The following is a 23,967-nucleotide window of genomic DNA, read 5'->3' as shown; positions in this document are numbered from 1 at the left end:
TCACAATTATTTTATCAATTGCCAGTTTCGAGATATTTATGCTATTAAAAATCTCTTTTATAAAATAACGTTTTAATGAACATTCCTGTAATAAATATTTGTACTTATCCATGATTACGCATTTAGAATATATTTGTAGAAGTGGAACTGGGTCAGTGTAGACTTTGAAATTTTAAGGCTTTTATTGAATACTTCTAAACTGCTTTTCAAAATGGTTCTATCAATTTATATAAAATGTTAATTATATAACATTTTATATAAGTATATATAATTATAATTATATATATGTAATTATATATAATTATAATTACATATATGTAATTATATATAATTATAATTATATATATGTAATTATATATAAGAATGCCCCCTCCACCCGAAATGAGTTGTCATAAAAAAACAAAATTTTTGCCAATCTGCTAGGTTAAAAAAAAAAAGGTATCTTATGTTTTAATTATTATGTCTTTCATATGAGAGATTATTTCTTCACGAATTTTTGGTCATTTATACATTTATCTTTTCTTTCCTCCTGGAGTCCCTGTCTATAAAAATAATTTGTAAGAATTCTCTATATTTTAGTGATATTGTTGGAAATATCTTTTATTGTTTGTATTTTACCTTTTAGTGTTATTTACAGTGTTTTGTGCACATAAAATTTTAACTGTTTAATTTAACCAAAACTACTGATTTTCTTTATGGCTTGGATTCATAGTTAGAAAATTCCTCTGCAGTGATATAAATTTCCACATATTTTGTCTAAAGCTTATAAAAAAGGTTTTTTTCTTTTTACTATAAAGTAAGTTCCTTCTGTGACATTTTTTGTACATGATATAAGGTAAACATGTAATTATATTTTTCCCAAGATGTAAGCCAATTGCTTCAATGCTATTTACAGAATCATTTACTGTACTGCCTCTTTCCCTATACTGAAATGTCACCCTTATCACATACTATATCCTTACATATAATGGGACTGTTTCTGAACTTTCCACTCTATTCCATTAATCTGAATAGTTCTGTACGATTTTAACCTAGCATTAATAAGTATTAGTGTTTATAATGCATTTTAATATTTCTTTACCCATTTCCTAATTCATTTGCATGCTTCATGACAGTAAATCTGTGACAACCAAGAGCTGAGTGAAGGTAATTCAGTGAGAACCTCATTATCCTGACATACTTTACTAAAAAACATGAAACTATCAGCCAGGAGAAATATCAGACAAAGGCCTCAGTAGGGTTCTTCAAATTCCAGAGGGATTTGTAAGGATCATTATAGGACATGTAAGACATGCTACGCCAAGAACAACTTGAATTTTTACGATGACAAACAAAACTGGTATCATGGGTAAACTAATTCTACATCATAGGTTTCCTCTTCAGCTGTTCTAAAGCACTTTGTGTTCCATTAAGTGCAACTGGAACACTAGTTTAAGTGCCCTTGCTTACAGCCAAAGGTACACTGAAGCCCGCGTCCTCCCAGCTTAGATTTCAAGGTTTAGCATCACAGTTATTCCTCTGCAAATATCCTCAGCAAAATCTTGTCTCCCAGGCCCCTACCCACTATACTTGCTAAGCAAAACTCTTACTCTGGTTGACCCAAACATCTGCCTTCTCTGAGCCTGAAACCCCAGAAGGACAAAACTGTAGACAAAATACAATTGAGCTGATTGACTTCGCCTTATTTTTTTATCAGTAATTTCAAATGGAACACTCAGTTCTGCCTGGCAATCCCACATGTTCTAGGAAATGCTCTTTCCTGTTCTCCCAGGGCATATTTTCTATCTTCTCTGTCCTCAAATTTTCCACACACTTTTCTGACCCACTCCATCCTGCCTTTTAGCTAACCTCACATTCCAACAAGAAAAGATACTCCTTAAATTCCCACAGCCAAACCTACCTGCATCTGCATATATCCTTGAATTCTTTTCCTCATTAAAATTGAAGAAATGTTTGCCTTTTACAAAGGTCAAACTCTCATTTGCACTCTGTATCCAACTCCTCTCAATTCCTGAAGGACTTTGCTCCTTTTCTGTCGGCCCCATCTCCTGAGTCATCAAGTGATACCTCTTTCCTGGACCATTCTTACCAATTTACAAACAAGATGTACAGTCTTCCAAATCCAGGGTGGTACCTCCCTTGACAAGACATTCATGTTTTCATAGCCTTCTCTTTACCCCTTTCCTTTGCTCCCTTTTACAGGGAAACTTCTCCCAATAGTTACCTAACTGTTGCCTCCACTTCCTATCCTGCCATTCAAATCTCACTGCAATCCAATCTGCCCTTTGCCCAATGTTCAAATGAGGTCACTGAGGTGACCATGAATCTCTATGCTGTCACTCACTCAACCTCCTGGCAGCACCCAATCTAGTTGCCAACTCCCTCCTTCTGGTTTTCTTTCCAATTCACTGGACTTTCCTTTTCGGTCATTTATTTTAATTATTTTGCTTAATTATTACTTATGCATCTCATCACTAATCTATAAGCTCCACAAAGGGAGAAATCTTACATATGCTATTCACTATTGCGGTATAATTTACATACATTAAAATTCATCCATTTTAAGCATATAATTCAGTGATTTTTCATACATTTACCAAGTTGTACAATCATTACCATAATCCAGTTTTAGAATATTTTTCCTTACTCTAGTAAGATCCTCCACAGCCATTTAATCCTGGATTTTACTCCCAGGCTCAGGCAATCACTAATCTACTTACATTTGCCTTTTATAGATACTTCATATAAATGGAATCATACAACATGTGTTCTTCTGTATCTAGCTTCTTTCATTTACCATGTTTTTGAGGTTCATACTTGCAACATGTCAATATTTCATTCCTTTTATTGTTGAACTTCTATTACATGAGAATGCTACTATATTTTATTTCTCCTTTCATCAGTTAATGAATATGTGGGATGTTTCCAAATTTTAGCATTTATGATAACGCTGCTGTGAAAATTCAAGTGCAAATCTTTGTGTAGACCCATTTTCATTTCTTTTGGGTAAATACCTAGGAGTAAAATCAATAGGCCATACGGTAAATTTATGATAACTTTTGAAGAAGATGCCAAACTGTTTTCTAAAGTGGCTATACAATTTTACACCCCTACCAGCAATGTATGAAGGTTCCCATTACTCCATGTCTTCATTAACATTTGTTATTTTCTCTCTGTGAACTGGTATCTCATAATGGTTTTGATTTGCATTTTCTGTAATGACTAATGATATGGAGCATCTTTTCATGTGTTTTTTAGTGATTAAGTACATCGGCTGGGCTGATATGCCTATTCATTTCTTTTGCTCATATTAAAAAATGGATCGTCTTCTCATTGAGTTCTAAGATTTCTTTGTATATTCTGGATAGTAGTCCCTTATCAGATATGTAATTAACAAATATTTTCCCCCAGTCTGTGACTTGTTTTTTCGTTTTCTTAATGGTATCTTTTGAAACACAAGAGCTTTAATTTCGGTGAAGTCTAATGTATCCATTTATTTTTTATTTTATGAAATAGGCTTTTGATGCCATAGCTAAAAATCTTCTAGAATCCAAGGTCTAGAAGATTTTCTATTTTCCTTCCAAAATTATTATAGTTTTATAACCCTTTTATTTATTTTTTTACATTTTTACCAATTGAAAAAAAACTTTCTAAATTATACTTTAACTTCTGGGGTACATGTGCAGAATGTACAGGTTTGTTACATAGGTATACATGTGCCATGGTGGTTTGCTGCACCCATAAACCTGTCATCTACATTAGGTATTTCTCCTAATGCTATCCCTCCTCTAGCCTCCCACTCCCGACAGGCCCTGGTATGTGATGTTCACCTCTCTGTTTCCATGTGTTCTTATTGTTCAACTCCCACTTATGAGTGAGAACATATGGTGTTTGGTTTTCTGTTCTTGTGTTAGTTTGCTGAGAATGATGGTTTCCAGCTTCATCCATGTCCCTGCAAAGGACATGAATTCATCCTTTTCTGTATACTGGCTGCATAGTATTCCATGGCGTATATGTGCCACATTTTCTTTATCCAGTCTATCATTGATGGGCATTTGGGTTGGTTCCAAGTCTTTGCTATTGTGAACAGTGCTGCAATAAACATACATGTGCATGTGGCTTTATACTAGAATGATTTATAATCCTTTGGGTATATATACTCAGTAATGGGATTACTGGGTCAAACGGTATTTCTACTTCAAGATCCTTGAGGAATTGCCACAGTGTCTTCCACAATGGTTTACACTTCCATCAACAGTGTAAAAGCATCACTATTTCTCCACATCCTCTCCAGCATCCGTTGTTTCCTGACTTTTTAATGATCGTCATCCTAACTGGCGTGAGATGGTACCTCGCTGTGGTTTTGATTTGCATTTCTCTAATGACCAGTGATGATGAGCTTTTTTCGTATGTTTTTCGAGCTGCATAAATGTCTTCTTTTGAGAAGTGTCTGTTCATATCCTTCGCTCACTTTTTGATGGAGGTTTTTCTTGTAAATCTGTTTAAGTTCTTTGTAGATTCTGGATATTGGCCCTTTTTCAGAAGGATAGATTGCAAAAGTTTTCTCCCATTCTGTAGGTTGCCTGTTCACTCTGACCATAGTTTCTTTTGCTGTGCACAAGCTCTTTAGTTTAATTAGATCCCATTTGTCTATTTTGGCTTTTGTTGCCATTGCTTTTGGTGTTTCAATTATGAAGTCTTTGCCCATGCCTATGTCCTGAATGGTATTACCTAGCTTTTCTTCTAAGGTTTTTATGGTTTTAGGTCTTATGTTTAAGTCTTTAATCCATCTTGAGTTAATTTTTGTATCAGGTGTAAGGAAAGGATCCAGTTTCAGCTTTCTGCATATGGCTAGCCAGTTTTCCCAACACCATTTATTAAATGGAGAATCATTTCCTCATTGCTTGTTTTTGTCAGATTTGTCAAAGATCAGATGGTTGTAGATGTGTGGCATTATTTCTGAGCCCTCTGTTCTGTCCCATTGGTCTATATACCTGTTTTGGTACCAGTACTGTGCTGTTTTGGTTACTGTAGCCTTGCAGTATTGTTTAAAGTCAGGTAACATGATGCCTCCAGCTTTGTTCTTTTTGCTTAGGATTGTCTTGGCTATGTGGGCTCTTTTTTGGTTCCATATGAAATTTAAAGTAGTATTTTTCCAATTCTGTGAAGAAAGTCAATGGAAGTTTGATGGGGATAGCACTGAATCTATAAATTACTTTGGGCAGTATGGCCATTTTCATTGTATTGATTCTTCCTATCCATGATCATGGAATGTTTTTCCATTTGTTTGTGTTCTCTCTTATTTCCTTGAGCAGTGGTTGGTAGTTCTCCTTGAACAGGTCCTTCACATCCCTTGTAAGTTGGATTCTTAGGTATTTTATTCTCTTTGTAGCAATTGTGAATGGGAGTTCACTCATGATTTGGTTCACTCATGGTTTGTCTGTTATTGGTGTATGGGAATGCTTGTGATTTTTGCACATTGATTTTGTATCCCGAGACTTTGCTGAAGTTGCTTACCAGCTTAAGGAGATTTTGGGCTGAGACGATGGGGTTTCCTAAATATACAATCATGTCATCTGCAAACAGACAATTTGACTTCCTCTTTTCCTAATTGAATACCCTTTTTCTTTCTCTTGCCTAATCATCCCAGCCAGAACTTCCAACACTACGTTGAACATGAGTGGTGAGAGACGGCATCCTTGTCTTGTGCCGATTTTCAAAGGGAATGCTTCCAGTTTTTGCCCATTCAGTATGATATTGGCTGTGGGTTTGTCATAAATAGCTCTTATTATTTTGAGATATATTCCATCAATACCTAGTTTATTGAGGGTTTTTAGCATGAAGGGCTGTTGAATTTTGTCAAAGGCCTTTTCTGCATCTATTGAAATATTCATGTCGTTTTTGTCATTGGTTCTGTTTATGTGATGGATTACATTTATTGATTTGCATATGTTGAACCAGGCTTTTATCCCCGGATGAAGCCAACTTTATCATGCTGGATAAACTTTTTGATGTGCTGCTGGATTTTATTGATGATCTTCGATTCAATGTTCATCAGGGATATTGGCCTGAAATTTTCTTTTTTTGTTGTCTCTGCCAGGTTTTGGTATTAAGATGATGCTGGCCTCATAAAATGAATTAGGGAGGATTCCCTCTTTTTCTATTGATTGGAATAGTTTCAGAAGGAATGGTACCAGCTCCTCTTTGTACCTCTGGAATAATTCAGCTGTGAATCCATCTGGTCCTGGACTTTTTTTGGTTGATAAGCTATTAATTGCTGCCTCAATTTCAGAAGTTGTTCAATTTCTTCCTGGTTTAGTCTTGGGAGGGGGTATGTGTCCAGGAACCTATCCATTTCTTCTAGATTTTCTAGTTTACTGGCATAGAGGTGTTTATAGTATTCTCTGATGGTACTTAGTATTTCTGTGGGATCAGTGGTGATATCCCCTTTATCATTTTTTATTGCATCTATTTGATTCTTCTCTCTTTTCTTCTTTATTAGTCTGGCTAGGAGTCTATCTATGTTGTTGAAAAAACCAGCTCCTGGATTCATTGATTTTTTGAAGGGTTTTTCCTGTCTCTATCTCCTTTGGTTCTGCTCTGATCTTAGCTATTTCTTGCCTTCTGCTAGCTTTTAAATTTGTTTGTTCCTGCTTCTCTAGTTCTTTTAAATGTGATGTTAGAGTGTCGATTTTAGATCTTTCCTGCTTTCTCTTGTGGGCATTTAGTGCTATAAATTTCCCGCTACACACTGTTTTAAATGTGTCCCAGAGATTCTGGAATGTTGTGTCTTTGTTCTCATCAGTTTCAAAGAACACCTTTATTTCTGCCTTCATTTCATTATGTACCCAGTAGTCATTCAGGAGCAGGTTGTTCAGTTTCCATGTAGTTGTGCAGTTTTGAGTGAGTTTCTTAATCCCGAGTTCTAATTTGATTGCCCTGTGGTCTGAGAAACTGTTATGATTTCTGTTCTTTTGCATTTGCTGAGGAGTGTTTTACTTTCAATAATGTGATCAATTTTAGAATAAGTGCAATGTGGTGCTGAGAATTATATTCTGTTGATTTGGGGTGGAGAGTTCTGTAGATGTCTATTAGATCCACTTGGTCCAGAGCTGAGTTCAAGTCCTAGATATCCTTGTTAATTTTCGGTCTCACTGATCTTTCTAATATTGACAGTGGAGTGTTAAAGTCTCCCCCTATTATTGTGTGGGAGTCTAAGTCTCTTTGTAGGTCTCCAAGAACTTGCTTTTTGAATCTGGGTGCTCCTGTATTGGGAGCATATATATTCAGGATAGTTAGCTCTTCTTATTGCATTGATCCCTTTACCATTATGTAATGCCCTTGTCTCTTTTGATCTTTGTTGGTTTAAAGTTTGTTTTATCAGAGTAGGATTGCCACTCCTGCTTTTTTTTGCTTTCCATTTGCTTGGTAAATATTCCTCCATCCCTTTATTTTGAGCCTATGTGTGTCTTTGCATGTGAAATGGGTTTCCTGAATACAGCAAACTGATGAGTCTTGACCCTTTCTCCAATTTGCCAGTCTGTGTCTTTTAATTGGGGCATTTAGCCAACGCAAGGAAGCCATTTAAGGTTAATATTGTTATGTGTGAATTTGATCCTGCCATTATGATGCTAGCTGGTTATTTTGCCCGTTAGTTGATGCAGTTTCTTCATAGCGTCAATGGTCTTAAGAATTTGGTATGTTTTTGCAGTGGCTGGTTTCAGTTGATCCTTTCCATGTTTAGTGCTTCCTTCAGAAGCTCTTGTAAGGCAGGCCTGGTGGTGACAAAATCTCTCAGCATTTGCTTGTCTGTAAAGGATTTTATTTCTCCTTCACTTATGAAGCTCAGTTTGGCTGGATGTGAAATTCTGGGTTGAAAATTCTTTTCTTTAAGAATGTTGAATATCAGCCCCCATTCTCTTCTGGCTTGTAGGGTTTCTGCTGAGAGATCCACTGTTAGTCTGATGGGCTTCCCTTTGTGGGTAACCTGACCTTTTTCTCTGGCTGGCCTTAATATTTTTTCCTTCATTTCAGCCTTGGTGAATCTGACAATTATGTGTCTTGTGGTTGCTCTTCTCGAGGAGTATCTTTGTGGTGTTCTCTGTATTTCCTGAATTTGAATGTTGGCCTGCCTTGCTAGTTGGGGAAGTTCTGGAGTTTTCCAACTTGGCTCCTGGTTCCATTCTCCCCATCACTTTCAGTTACACCAACCAAATGTAGATTTCGTCTTTTCACATAAGCCCATATTTCTTGGAGGTTTTGTTCATTTCTTTTCACTCTTTTATCTCTTATCTTGTCTTTTCACTTTATTTCGTTGAGTTGATCTTCAATCTCTGATATCCTTTCTTCCACCTGATCAATTTGGCTATTGATACTTGTGTATGCTTCACAAAGTTCTTGTGCTGTGTTTTTCAGCTCCATCAGGTCATTTATGTTGTTCTCTAAACTGGTTATTCTAGTTAGCAATTCATCTAACCTTTTCTCAAGGTTCTTAGCTTCCTTGCATTGGGTTAGAACATGCCTACTTCTCTCAAATCGTCAAACTCATTATCCATCCAGTTTTGTTTCCTTGCTGGCAAGGAGTTATAATCCTTTGGAGAGAAGAGGCTTTCTGGTTTTTGGAATTTTCAGCCTTTCTGCACTAGTTTCTCCCCATCTTCATGGATTTATCTACCTTTGGTCTTTGAAGTCAGTGACCTTCGGCTGGGGTCTCTGAGTGGACGTCCTTTTTGTTGATGTTGATACTATTCTTTTCTGTTAGTTTTCCTTCTAACAGACCCCTCTGCTGCAGGTCTGCTGGAGGTCCACTCCAGACCCTGTTTGCCTGGGTATCACTAGCAGAGGCGGCAGAACAGCAAAGATTGTTGCCTGTTCCTTCCTCTGGAAGCTTCGTCCCAGAGGGGCACCTGCCAGATGCCAACCAGATCTCCCCTGTATGAGGTGTCTGTTGGCCCCTACAGGGATGTATCTCCCAGTCAGGATACATGGGGGCAGCGACCCACTTGAGGAGGCAGTCTGTCCCTTATCAGAGCTCAAATGCTGTGCTGGGAGATCCGCTGCTTTCTTTAGAGCTGCCAGGCAGGGATGTTAAAGTCTGCTGAAGCTGCACCCCTAACTGCCCCTTCCCCCAGGTACTCTGTCCCAGGATGGTGGGGGTTGTATCTATAAGTCTCTGACTGGGGCTGCTGCCTTTTTTTCAGAGATGCCTGGCCCAGAGAGGAGGGAATCTGGAGAGGTAGTCTGGCCACAGTGATCTTGCTGAGCTGCAGTGGGCTCTGCCCAGTTTGAACTTCCTGGGGGCTTCATTTACTGTGAGGGTAAAACCACCTACTCAAGCCTCAGCAATGGCGGACGCCCCTCCCTCCCAAGCTCATACGTCCCAGGTTGAACTCAAGACTGCTGTGCTAGGAGCAAGAATTTCAAGCCAGTAGATCTTAGCTTGCTGGGCTCTGTGGGGGTGGGACCTGCCGAGCCAGATCACTTGGCTCCCTGGCTTCAGCCCACTTTCCAGGGGAGTGAAAGGTTCTGTCTCACTGGCGTTCCAGGTGCCACTGGGGTATGGAAAAAAAACTCCTGCAGCTAGCCCAGTGTCTGCCCAAACGGCTGCCCAGTTTTGTGCTAGAAACCCAGGGCCCTGGTGGCGTGGGCACCTTAGTGAATCTCCCGGCCTGCGGATTGCAAAGACCATGGGAAAAGCGCAGCATCTGGGCCAGAGTGCATGGTACAGTCCCTAATGGCTTCCCTTGGCTAGGAGAGGGAGTTCCCCGACCCCTTATGCTTCCTGGGTGAGGTGACACCCCACCCTGTTTTGGCTCACCCTCCTTGGACTGCACCCACCATCCAACCAGTCCCAATGAGATGAACCAGGTACCTCAGTTGGAAATGCAGAAATCACTCGCCTTCTGTGTCAATCTCGCTGGGAGTTGCAGACTGGAGCTGTTCCTATTCAGCCATCTTGCCAGCAATCCTTGTTTTATAACTCTTACACTGAAGTCTCTGAATTATTTTAATTTTTTCACATAGAGTGCGAGGTAGGAGTTGAAGTTCATCTTTTTTTTAATGTGGATATCCCAAAACCATTTGTTGAAAAGACTATCCTTTCTCCTCTGAAATGCCATAGCACCTTTTTCAAAAATCAATTGTCCATAAAGATTTATTTCTGAACTATCAATTCTGGTTAATTCATCTATATGTCAATTCTTATGTCAGTACCACACTATCTTGATAATTATAGCTATTAAGTTATGAAACTTAACTGTTTTGTCTATTGTGGGTCTTTGCATTACCATATAAATTTAGAATCAATTTATCAACTTCTGCAAAAAAGTCTGTTGGAATTTTGATAGAATTAAGTTGAATTTGTCAATCAATTTGAAGGAAATTATCATTTTAATCATACTGACTCATCCAATCCATGAACATGGTATGTCTTATTATTTATTAGGTATAATATAATAAATTTAATTATTAAATTTATACTTAAATATTCTATTATTTTTTACACTGCTGTGAATAAAATTCTTTTCTTAATTTTATTTTCACATTGTTCATTTACTAGTATATATTGATTTTTCTATGCTGATCTTATACATCATGATTTCACTGAATGTGTTTATTCATCATCACACTTGTGTGTAATGTTGTATGAGTGTGTATCAATAGGTATTTTATGAATGAATGGCAAATAGAATGGACCAACATAATATAATTCATAACTACAAAAAACCTAGGAGGAAAATTATAGTCTTACGCCACTGCCTTAGCCTCAAAATATCAGAGAAAGAAGCAAAGTTTTTTCCTGGAGCTGAAGAGACAAGAAATGTGTAGATGCGTATCTACAATTTCAAGAGGAAAAATATCTACACTGCAATGTCTAGTATTATTTTTTCCATCATTATGCCAAACAACAATGACTTACTGGAGCCCAGACAAAAGGATAATGGCTGGGCAAAGGTAAAAAGGAAAACGTGCAACTCATCCAGAGCTAGAGCAAGTAAAGTTCACAAAGCCATTTCTGCTCATTTATTCCCTGAAATCCTAGTCCATGTAGCTCTTCACTGGAACTAATGTCTTTTGTGTTTAGTATTTTATCAAACCTGTATTGAATATATTGAATTGTAATTCTTACCTAGACTATATAACTGATTGCATGCTAATGTACCAAACTGGGAACTGAAAAGGAGAAATATATTTTGCAGCTGCTAGTTGACATGGAAAACCAAGACTTTTCACACTGAAAAAAATGATTTATTAAATAATAATAGTGGAACATAACAATGTATAGATTCAGAATTCTGGGAATATATTCTATGCCTCTTGGCTTAAAGAGAAGAGTGTCATTTTCCCCTAGAGGCAAATATTTCTTAGGAATTAGGCTATCCCTTAATCACTGAGCCAGATCCTCAACTTTCATAGATGCCAAGTGTTTGCTTCACAGAATCACAGGGTTCTGAACCACTTACCAGGTGAATTTGATACCTCTCAACTTGGCAAATGAAGTCTTAGTTTTTGACTTTTAGTTAATTCAGCAAAAAAATTCCTAAGCTTAGCTGTGACATGATTTAGTAATTTCAGGTAAGTTACATAGCTTAACTGTACCCCTTTTTTTCTGAGAGCAAATTTCAGCAAAGAGCATAAAAGAAATAATCAATCTTGCACAGCACTAGTAATTGTGCTATAAACCATCCATTTTTCAGCCTCTGGGGGCATTGTGATACTCCATCAAAATTAATGTGGTTTTATAACCATACACACTCCCTAAAAGTGTTTTGTTTGTGTTTTAGAATTTACAGCAATATCCTTTTATATATTAAAAACATCACTGGAGTAGTACAAAACCATCCCTAAGGGTCATTGGACTAAGTATATGTAATAGTCTAGGGCAGTGGTTCTCAGACTTTGGTAACAGAAGAATCATTCATTAAAGTAGATTCCAGGTTCCCTCGAATTCTGATTTAATGCAAGCAATGAGGAGATTTTGATATTGTAAAAGTGCAACAAATAAATCTGTTAGTAACTAATTTAGACATTGATTCCTTCATTATAATAGCACAATTTTAAATTCAAACTCTAAGCACTTACCCAACGAAAGCAAAGGATTTCCCATTGGCATCAGGATCCTTAACTGCATTAACAATTCCTTTGGATACATCTACGACCTGTAAGAAATTATAATATACGTTTAAGTAATTGTTGAAAAAGAGATAGAATGGGAGATGGAGAGATAGAAAGAAAGGAAAGAAGGGAGGAAGGAAGGAAGGAAAGAAGGAAGGAAGGAAGGAGAAAGGAAGAAGGCCACACCGATCTCAACAAAGAAAATGTGAAGTTAAAATAATGGCATTATCTATTCCCAGAAAGCTTCTTAAAAGAATGAGCCTTCTCAAGAGCTCAAATAATCCCTGCTATCCAAGTATTTTCCAAGTACGCATAATCCAAGGCTCATCCAAGTATTTTCTGTAGTAGGAACACACTTACCTTCAGATAGCTTGAGGCCTTTCTGATTTGCTTATGCCCACAACTTGCCAAGCTCATGTCTTACCACTCCCAACTCTCTTATTGACCATCACAAGCTATTAGGCTGAACCATATGGAATTGCTAATATTCTACCATTTTGATTTTCAAAAACAATAATAGTAATAGTGATTTTGGCCCCCAGGGGACATTTGACAACTGTCTGGAGTCATTTTCAGTTGTCACAACTGAAGGGTGGTGTGACTGGCATCTAGTGGCTAGAGGCCAGGAATGCTGCCAAACATCCTTTAACAACCCCCACAACGAAGAATTATCTGGCTCAGAATGTCAATAGTGCCACTACTGAGAAAACTTGGTTCAATCTAACATGGAATCCAACATGCTCTTTCACCTCTGGGCCCCTGTATATACTGTTCCCTCTGCATGCAATACTCTTCCCCAACTCCCTTCATCAGGCTTACCTTTAGTCATCTTTAAGGTTTTACCCTAAATGCCCTTCCTTTTGAAATGCCCAAGTCTAGATTAGGTGCCCTTCTGATGTAATTACATAAAACCCTCTCCTTATCATAGCACTCATCACATTGTACAATAACTGCTTTATTTATCTGCCTCAGACTGAAAGTAATTTGAGAACAGCAATTTGTGTCTAGCTAGTTAATATCTTTATTTCCCTAGTGACACGTGACATGTATGATGTGTCTAGCACATTATGAGTTCAATAATTTTTTCTTAAATGAACAAGTGAAGACACAGAGAAGGCATGTACCTCTTAAGTAAACTGAGAGGCAGCTAGCTGACACAAGTTGACAAAGAAAATGACAGAGTTACTAAATTAGGACAAAACCAGAAACTTGATCACTGAAATCTGAATTCATCAAAAATCCCTTTCTGACCCCCTTCATCCAAGTACTTACATATACTGGTTGTTTAACTGTCTTCCAGCCCAAGGAACCAAGGGGTGTAGGACCAAACCGATGCATACCTAGCGGAAGAAAGAATAAGAACTATACTGAGAAGGCTTAAGTTGCTGTAAGACCCAACAATCTTAAGATTAACATAATTATTGTGCATAACAGAAATAATATAATGAATGTAGCTGACTCTGAGGAAATGAATGCACTTACAAAAGGCAGTCATTAGTTTTTCAGATAACAAACTCGGAAAATAAAAAGGCCAAACGTTTAAAACCATGAAGAACAAAGAAAAGAGGTCAAATGCCTTGACAACTAGTCTGCTCTGCAATGCTAAATGCATTGCCATGCCCAAGACTGGACTCTAGTTGCACCCATTCTAAGGAGAAACACAGAACTCTTCCTCCTTATGATACTTATCTGTTGATATGGCAACAGAACAGATGAGCTGTCTATCTAGTTAATATCTAGATGAGTTCTGCTGCTGTATCAACAGATGAGTGATACAGCACAGGTAACCCAGAAAAAGGGCCTGATGGAAATATTAGCTGATATATGGTGCTGGCACAATTATTCTGCTATTTGAAAAAAATGTGAGATAATGTTTTAGTTCTCACCATAAACTAAAACAAATCCCAAGTAGTTTAAATGTTAGATTAAAAAAGTTTTTTTTGTTTGTTTGTTTTTCTTTTTTTTAAATAGCATTTAAGAGTAGAAATTAGGCCGGGCACAGTGGCTCATGCCTGCAATCCAAGCACTTTGGGAGGCCAAGACGGGTGGATCACAAGGTCAGGAGTTTGAGACCAGCCTGGCCAATGTGGTGAAACCCCATCTCTACTAAAAATACAAAAATTAGCTGGGTGTGGTGGCACACACCTGTAGTCCCAGCTACTTGGGAGGCTGAGGCTGGAGAATCGCTTGAACCCAGGAGGCAGAGGTTGCAGTGAGCCGAGATCGTGCCACCGCACTCCAACCTGGGTGACAGAGTGAGACTCTGTCTCAAAAAAAAAAAAAAAAAAAAAAAGAGTAGAAATTATTCACAACAGTACAATAAAGAATAAAATACTTAAAAATAAACTTTATCAAAGTGGCAAAACACACATATGCTGAAAACCACAAAACATTGCTGAAAGAAATTAAAGGCACAATTAAATGGAAAGGCATCCCAAGTTCATGGAATGGAAGACTTAATATTGTTAGGATGTTGCTACGGTTTAAATATTAAAAAGTTCAGATGTCGCCAGTGTGATATGAACTAAGAGATAATTAGGCCATGAGGGTGCTCCCTCATGAATGGGATTAAGGCCCTCATAAAGGAGGTTTCATGCAGCATTCAGCTAGCTTGCTCTTCTCCTCTTCTGCCATGTGGGGACATAGCATTTGTCCCTTTCACCCTTCCACCTTCCACCATGTAAGCGCACAGCAAGAAGGCCCTCACAAGATGACAGCACCTGGATCTTGAGATTCCCAGCCTCCAGAACTGTTGGAAATAAATTTCTCTTCTTTATAAATTACTCAACGTTTGTTGTACCACAAAATGGACTAAGACATATGTCAATTCTACCCAAAGCAATCTCAGATTTAATGCAACCTCTATCAAAATTCCAATGGCTTTTTATTTTTGCAGAAATATAGAAAACTCCATTCTAAAATTCACATGGCGTTTAAAGGGATTCCTTTAAATAGCCAAAACAATCTTGAAAAAGAACAAATTTTTGGAAGTCTCACACTTTCTGATTTCAAAACTTACTACAAAGGCACAGTAATCAAAACAGTGTAGTGATCAAAACAGTGGCATAAAGACAAACATACAGAGCAATGGAACAGAGAAAAATAACTCTTGCATACATGGTCAAATGATTTCCAACAAAAGCACCAAGACCATTCAATGGGGAAAGACAATCTTTTCAACATACTGGATATCTACATGCAAAAGAATAAAATTGGACCCTTACCTCATACCATACACAAAAACTAAGTCAAAATGGATCAAAGACCTAAACCTCAGAGCTAAAACTCTAAAACTCTTAGACAAAAACAAAAGGAGAAAGCCTCATGGCATTGGACTTGGCAACGACTCCTTAGCTACAATACTAAAAGCACAGGCAACAAAAGTAAAAATAGATAAGCTTGACTACATCAAAATTAAAAACGTCTGTGCATCAAAGAACACAACAGAGTGAAGAGACAAACTAAAAAATGAGAGAATTTTACAAATCACATATCTGATAAGCATTTAATGTTCTGAATAAATAAAAAATTCCTACAACTCAATAACAAAAATAAACAACCCAATTTAAAAAATTAGCCAAGGACATGAATAGACATTTCTCCAAATAATAAAGTAGCCAAAAAGCACATGAAAAGATGCTCCACATCACTAATCATTAGGAAAACATAAATCAAAACCACATTGTTGCCAGGCATGGTGGCCCATGCCTATAATCCCAGCACTTTGGGAGGCTGGGGCAAAAAGACTGCTTGAGGCCAGGAGTTTGAGTCCAGCCCAGGCAAGAGAGCAAGACCTGTCTCTACAAAAATACATATAATATTTTTAGCCAGGTGTGGTGGTACACACCTGCAGTCCCACCTATGTAGGAAACTGAGGCAAGAGGATCCCCTGAGCCCAGGAGTTCAAGGCTGCAGTCAGCTGTGATTGTATCACTGCCTAGGTGACAGAGCAAGACCCAATCTCAAAAACAAAAACAAAAAAAAACACACACAATGAAATACCACCTTACAACCATTAGGATGGCTATTATCAAAAAACCAGAAAATAACAAATGTTGACAAAGATCTGGAGAAATTGGAAACCTTGTGCACTGTTGGTGGCAATGTAAAATGGTGCAGCCACTATGGAATACACTATGGTGGCTTGTCGAAAAAGTAAAAATAGATATACCATATGATACAGAATTCCACTTCTCAGTACATACACCAAATAACTTAAATCAGCTATATTTTGTACATCCATGGTCATTGCAGCATTATTCACAATAGCCAAAAGTGGGAAGCAACCCAAGTATCCATTGATGGATGGCTTATTAAACAAAATGTGGTATACACATATAACAGAATATTATTCAGCCTTCAGTAGGAAGGAAATCACATCACGTAGTACAACAGGGATGAACCTTGCATATTATGCTAAGTCAAATCAGCCAGCTACGAAAAGACAAATACTGTATGATTCCACTTATATGAGGTGGTCAAATTCATAGAAACCAAAAGCAGAATGGTAGTTGCCAGGGGCTGGGGGGAAGGAGGGAACAGGGAGTTGTTTAAGGGGTACAGAATTTCAGTTTTACAAGATGAAAAAGTTCTGGGGATTGGTTGTACAACAATGTAAATATCTTAATACTACTGAACTATACTCTTATAAATAGTTAAAAGGGTCTTAATCTTGTCTTAGTCTTAAGACTCTAAACTCCAAAGTCACATCCAAATATTATCTAAATCAGATATAGATAAGACTCAAGGTGTGGGTCATCCTGAGGCAAAATTCCTAACTATGAACATGTGAAACCAGACAAGTTATGTGCTTCCAAAATACAGCCGTGAGACAGGCATAAGATAGACATTCCTATTCTAAAAGGAAGACGTAAGAAAGAAGAAAGGGTAACAAGTCCCAAGCAAGTCCAAAACTTGCAAGGTAAATTCTATTAGATTTTAGAATCTAATAAAAAACACACACAATGAAATACCACCTATTAGGGTGGCTACTAAAAATCAAGAATAATCTTCTTTGCCTAGATGCATTGCCTTCTAGATTCACAGAGGTGGTGGTCTCACCTTCAGGACCCACTGAAGCGGTAGTTCTAACTTCCAGGACCTACTGGGGCAGCAGTCCCACCCCAATAGCTCTGCTGGGCAGAGGGTCACATCTCAAAGTTTCCAGGGGGCTGTAGCCCCAAGGATCAGGCAGCTGTACCTCCAAGACTCTGGGTGGTCCCACCTCCAAGGCCTCTGACAAAGACCATGTGGTCTGTTTAAACCGAGGCAATGGCCCCATCCTTTGAAACCAAAGAGGTAGTTCTAAACATCTCTGAACCACTTTTGGGGTCATTCTTCCCTTTTCTTGAAGAATAGCTCAAATTCACAGCCAAATAGCTCTGTGGTCTGGTCCTCTAGGATATCAGAAGTCAGACAGGCTTCTTTCATTCTGCCCCTTCTAGTTCAAACTGGTGGTGACTTTGCTGATGTAATCTCATCTCTATTCCTGGCTTCTGCCAAGATAGCTTATTAGTTGGTAAGTCGCGTCCACAATCTCTTCATCAGATGGTTGTTCAGCCACACTCTTAGTGTTCTCTTCAAAACAAGCTTTCTCATTTTTTGCAATATGGGTAAGCTGAGAATTTTCCAAATCTTCAGGTTCTGGTTCCTTTTTGCTTAACAAGTCCTTCTTCATTTCATCTTTCTCTCTTTTTGTATTCTATTATAAGCAGTCGGGAGGAACCAAGGCATTTCTTCAATACTTTGTACTTAGAAATCTTCTCAGCTGAATAAACAATTTTATCACTCACAACTTCTACCTTCCACTAGAACACACACAGATCAGCCAATTTCTTTGCCATTTTATTACATGGATCACCTTTCCTCCGGTTTCCAATGACATATTACTCATTTCCATCTGAGACCTTACAAAAATCACCCTTAATGTCCATATTTCTACCAGGTACCTCAAAACTCTTCTAGCCTCTACCTTTACCTAGTTCCAAAGGCACGTTCACATTTTTAGGTATTTGTTACAGCAGCACCCCACTTCTTGGTACCAAAATCTATTTTCGTCTGCTCAGGCTACCATCACAAAACACCATAGACTGGGTGGCTTGTACAATAAAAATGTATTTTCTCACAGTTCTGGAGGCTGGCAAATTCAAGATCAAAGTGCCAGCCAGTTTGGTTCCTGGTAAGGGCTCTCTTCCTGGCTTGTAGACAGCAGATTTCTTGCTATGTCCTCATATATGGCCTTTCCTCGGTATGTGCACACAGGGAGAGAGAGATCTCTCTTTGTGCCTCTTCTTATAAGGCCACCAATCCCACTGAATTACGACCTCACCCTTATGGCCTCATTTAACCTTAATTTCCTCCAAAAGTCCTCACTCCAAATAAATTCACAATGGTGTTAAGGCTTCAATATATGAATTATGAGGGGGCACAATTTAGCCCACAGCAGACGGGAAATTTTATACTACGTATATTTTACCACACATTTTTTTAAGTAGAATTATTACAGAGTTAGGTGGACACAAGCAACAGGGGGAAAAACAAGATAGAAACATCTAAATTGGATAAACCAATATCCAATACAATGGAATCCACACAATGGAATACTATTTAGCTAATATAAAGAAATGAGCTATCAAGCTATGAAAAGAAATGAAAGAACCTTAAATGCATATTGCTAAGTGAAAGAAGGTGAAAGAAGTCCACCTAAAAAGGCTACATACTGCATGATTCTGACCATATATATAATATCCTGGAAAAGGCAAAACTATAGAGACAATAAAAGGATCAGTGGTTGTCTGGGGTTGCGGGTGGGTAGGAGAGTAAGAATCAATACATATAACACAGGGGATTTTAGGATAGAGAACTTATTCCATGTGATATTCGAGTATTTGCCAAGGTCACAGAGTTAGCTGGACCAAGACTTAAACTCAAGTCTCTGACTCCCAAGTTCATGCTCTTTCCATTAATCTAAGTTGCTTCTTTTGATATGGAATATAACAAAGACTACATTGACTATGAAAATATAAACTTAGGGGAGAAAAAGGCAACTGGGAAAGAAAAAATATATCCTTAGTCTGCCAATCAGAGAAAACTGTTAGCTTGAGCAACTTCAACTTGGTTAATCAGTATCCCTCTCTTTTACCATTAAGAAAGAATACGTACTTGCAAAAGAATTAAGGAATCTATCCTCTCTTCCAAAGATGTCCGATGGCTTTATGATAATGGCTTCTGGAAATGCATCTCTCACTACTTTCTCTCCAACAGCCTAAACAATAACCAAACAAACCTGTTTTGAGTTTAGAGACAAGTGAATAAAGCATCCATTCTTTCCACTATTAAAACATGACTTGTATTTCAAAGGTGATATTTTCCTCCAGATAAAGGTAATCGTGTAATTCATAAAACTCAGTTACACAGAACTTTTAAAAAATATAATCCACAAAAATGTCCTGCACCTTACAGATTTGGTTGGGTCTCTTCCCGTTTTTTATTTTAAAGGAAGCTTACATTGAAGAAGCAGAAAAATCAAAGTAGAATTTTTTCAGCCTCCATTTTTCCTTCTATTTACAGATTGTCTGGTTTGTGTCAATCATCTAGCAGCCTGTTAGAAAAAGGACAGTATGGTGGCAGCAGGCTACAATAATGGAAGTGTCACCAGTACCTACATATCCAAAGGAGGTTGGGGATAGAGTAACTAATCTTCCTAATCTCAACTGCTGTACCATCCTTACTTGTTATCATCTACTAGCCTCCTAGGCAAGTCTTCTTGTTCGATGAAAATATCAGCACCTAATTCAGTCTTCCTTTCTACTTCCACCACCACTGGGGGTGACATGATGTCCAAGTGGGCTTGGACTTCTCAGGTTCTTGAGCTGCTCAACTCCAATGACCTCCTCTTCCTTCCACCTCTACCACTCTTAACTCAGTTACACCACCTACTATATCAGCATCTGGAATTGCTCTTCTTCTGAGGTATTAAATGAAGACATCCTACTCTTAGATGTCCATTTCCTACAATTTCCAGCCTGCCTGTTCTTTGTTCATCTGCTCCTGGGATACCTGTTTCTCAACTTTCTCAAGAACTCTAGTGCACTGATTCTGCTTCCCCTGTATCAACTCTTCCGACTGTTCCTGTTCTTCTCTCTGAATTCCAGATTAGGTTCCAAAGACCATCTTCTCACCACTCTCTTGCCAACATTGTAAACTACCTTGTCCCTTTGTCCTTTACTCTAGCCACCAGGCAAAATTCTAATCCTAGAAGAACTCCATTTGCCTCCCTTGGGCCATGCACTCCCACTGCCTTGAGCAGCTGGCAGGAAAATGAGTCAATAAAAATCATGAATTGGTACCACTATAAACTCATGCCTCCAATTTTAACCGGGCCCTCAACATTTCCCAAAAACCGTGTTTTCCTCTAATTAACTTACCTTCCCACAAGACTATATGAAACATTTTCTATTCTATTCAAATTTCAGACATCCCTTTCTTTTCTCTTCCTTCCAGTAAATGACTTTGCCTTCTAATAAAAGAGAAAATATAAGACAGTAGAGGAAAAACCACCTCTAGTTCTCACCACTAAATCTACAAACTCTGGTATATAAAGCACAATTTTCTCCTCCTCTCTTACCTGATGGGAGGAACAGTGCCTCTTTCAATGCTTTAGAGCTCAGGTCCTTTCACTTTTTCAGGAACCTGTCCAATTTACTCTCTCTTCCACATCCTCAGCCTCACTCTTTTTACCAGCATGTAAACAATGTAGATCCTCTACCTTAAAAAAAAAATACCAACTCCACATCCCCCTCCAGCTTCTATCCTCTCAGTCTTTCATCTTCCTCTTGCCAGTCAAGCTACCTGAAAATGTACCTACCCTTACCATTCCCACTTCCTCAGTTCCAACTCACTCTTCACGCACTCGCATTCTGGATTCTGCTCCAACCATTGCACTGAATCTATTCTTGATAAGATCACCAATGACCTCCATGTCAGTAGATCCAAGGTGACTTTACAGTTAATATTTGCTTGACTTCTCAATAGCATTCGTAAGTATTCACTTCCTCCTGTGAGACTGTCTTGCCATGGCTTCCCTAGCACTGTACTCTCCTGGTTTCCCTTCTGCCTTATCATGTCCTGCTTAGTCTTTCTGTTTGATTGGTTTGGGTTTCTGCAGGTGCCTCCTTCTCTACCAGATTACTAACCATTGGTATGTTCTGGGCCCAATCTGAAACTCCCTTCTCAATCTTCAGCCATCTTCTCCCCTGTCATTACTTCAATTAACAACAAATGCTGGTAACTCCCACATTTCTGTCTCCAACCCAGACCTCTCTTCTGACCTCCAGATCGACACACATCTGAAATGCACCTGAGACGTGAGTCCAAAACTCAATCATCTTCCATTCTCTCAAGTAAAATAGTGCTCCTCAATCTTTGCTGCACTCGGAATTACCTACAGAGAGTTAAAAAATACTGGTGTTGAAGTTGCAACCCCAGAAATTGTTTTAATTGGTCTGGAGCACAGCCTAGGCATCAGAATTTTTAAAAGCTCCCTCAGTGGTTTTAATGTGCAACTAAGGCTAAGAGTCACTGCCCTACAGCCTAGTCCCTCTCAAGTATTTCCCATCTGATTCAACAGTACTATCACCTACCCACTGGCTTCAGCCAGAGGGCTGGACATCTTTGACTCTTCTCTCTTCCTCACCATTGACACCTCCCATTCCCTTCCAGTCATGAAATTCTGATGATTTTATGAATGTTTGGGCAGAGGCAGGCACAAGTATCCTCTCTCTTATTTTCTCTCTATTTACTACTGTAGCCACAGTGCTTAACACAATATGTGATACATAGTAGGTGCTTAATGAATAGTTTATCCAGTAAACTAATGTGGTGAGTCAAAAACTTGGAACCATTATCAAGGAACTCTGTTGTCCTTATCAGTATGATTCAAAACAGGCTTCCATATGGCAGAATCCCAATGTTAAGCGCACTGCCAGACACTGATATCCCTTCTGAGTCCCTAATAATGAACACGTTTCACTTAGGTTACAGACTGACTCCAAACTACAGTGGTCAGTCTCTAGGTATGGGATTTCTGGGAGTAAAAGGAGCATAAGTACTGTGTGAATAGGCATCTTCCCTGGCAAATATTAATCCCTGTCATTCTGAGCCTTCGCATCACCCCTTTAAGAGTGGCATAAAACCACTACAGTGCAAGGGGTGAGAAAGAAAGATGGTCCTTTAACCATGGTAGATGACACAGGTATGATTCCTTTGGCAGAAATCTGTGATGGTTTCTGTATAATTCAATGATGCCCCAAAGAAACTTTAAGTATCTGAATGCCAATAGTAACATGGTCTAGCCAACTCTGAAGCCCCTTAGCACAGTTCCCTACAAACAGAAGGCACACAATCAAAATGTCAAAACATCACACACACCCCTAGTACTGGATGCAGGGAATCAGAAAACCTTTTAATTCTACATATGTCTGTGATAAACCCTTCTCACTGAAATCATGTTTCAAATGGGCCAAGAAACTCTGGCTCTGTGAACCACTTCCCACATCAATTTGTTACTTACCTTATTTCTCAAATATCTAGAAGAGCTTTTAATATTCGCATTCAGATGTGAAACATGAATGAATTTTTCAACTCCAGCTTCCTTGGACAGTTGAGCAATTGCTTGGGGAATCTTCACAAAAACATCCTCAAAATCAAAGTTTCTGGAAGAAAAAAAAAAGGATTGGTTAAGAACTCCACACACAGGATCTCAAAGCTTTAAGTGATAAGCTGGTTTTCGTAACAGTACTGAAATTCATACTACTTAAACTTTTAAACAGCAATGATTTAACTTAAAGCTAAATTTGGCCGGGTGTGGTGGCCCATGCCTGTAATCCCAGCACTTTGGGAGGCCAAGGCGAGTGAATCACTAGAGCCCAGGAGTTCAAGACCAGCCTGGGCAAAACGGTAAAACCCTGTCTCTATTTCTAAAAAAAAAAAAAAAAAAAAAAAATTTTTTTTAAATTTTTTTAAGCCAAAATTATTTTTTAAAAAAAGTTGACAGCTCTGCGCACTGTCATTACTCTACACAATTTAAGGCCTACTCTAAGTTAGAAATCCAGTATACATCATGTTCTGCATTATCAGGGAATCCTGAGGCTGAAGCCCTTTAAAGAAACCTGGCCATACTGGTTGCTGAAGTGTTAGGAATCACTTCTTACCCCTGGGACTTTGTTCCCCGCAAGGGAAAAAAAAGGAAACTAAAAACAAGTCAGTCAACAATTTCATTCAGTAACATTAACTAAATGTTTACTCTGTACAATATACTATGTTAATCATTAGGGGGGATAAAAAGTTGAGTAAGACCCCCAAGTCATCAAATAATTTATAAAACAGACATATATTAGAAAACTAAGTCAAACTTTAACGCTAAAAAAAGAGGTGTAAACAAAGTGTTGTGGACTATAGGACTGAAACATTATTTGTTAATAAACAATCCACACAAAGAACTGTTCAAATTAGTCCCCGCGCCATCTCCAATTAATAATGCAGAAAAGACATCTAGAACACTGTCTACACAAGAAAAACCAAAGTTCAGCTTGCTAAACAGCAGAACAGGCAAAATCCTATTTCCTAACCCCATCCCATAGGGACTGATCCAAGCACAGGACCAACACCAGCCACAACAATACCACCTACTGGATTTTTATGGGCAGTATATCACACTGCTGACTTATACCAGACTTAATGTCAGCTACATCTCCTCAGGGGTGTCACTGGGTATGCAAGCGGTTGTTCAACCAACCCTTATTCACTAATTGAAAACGTCACTCTGATAGCTGGCACATAGAAGGTGCCCAACGA

The 23,967-nt window shown here is 38.4% G+C and overlaps 1 protein-coding gene across 1 annotated transcript in view; it reads right to left on the bottom strand.

The window, feature by feature from the left end:
- Positions 1-23,967, bottom strand: part of NDUFA9 (NADH:ubiquinone oxidoreductase subunit A9) — a 41,081-nt gene that overhangs the window by 5,297 nt on the left and 11,817 nt on the right. The window contains exons 5-8 of the mRNA XM_054444713.2: positions 22,685-22,826; positions 19,276-19,378; positions 13,387-13,454; positions 12,082-12,158 (exon numbers count right to left, since the gene is read on the bottom strand). Coding sequence (XP_054300688.1) covers positions 12,082-12,158; positions 13,387-13,454; positions 19,276-19,378; positions 22,685-22,826 — 390 coding nt within the window. The remainder of the gene's footprint in view (positions 1-12,081; positions 12,159-13,386; positions 13,455-19,275; positions 19,379-22,684; positions 22,827-23,967) is intronic.

The sequence above is a fragment of the Pongo pygmaeus genome, chromosome 10, assembly GCF_028885625.2.
Source record: "Pongo pygmaeus isolate AG05252 chromosome 10, NHGRI_mPonPyg2-v2.0_pri, whole genome shotgun sequence".
Lineage (NCBI taxonomy): Eukaryota > Metazoa > Chordata > Mammalia > Primates > Hominidae > Pongo > Pongo pygmaeus.
The sequence above is the reverse complement of the archived record's forward strand: the minus strand, read 5'-3'. Positions and strand labels throughout refer to the sequence as shown.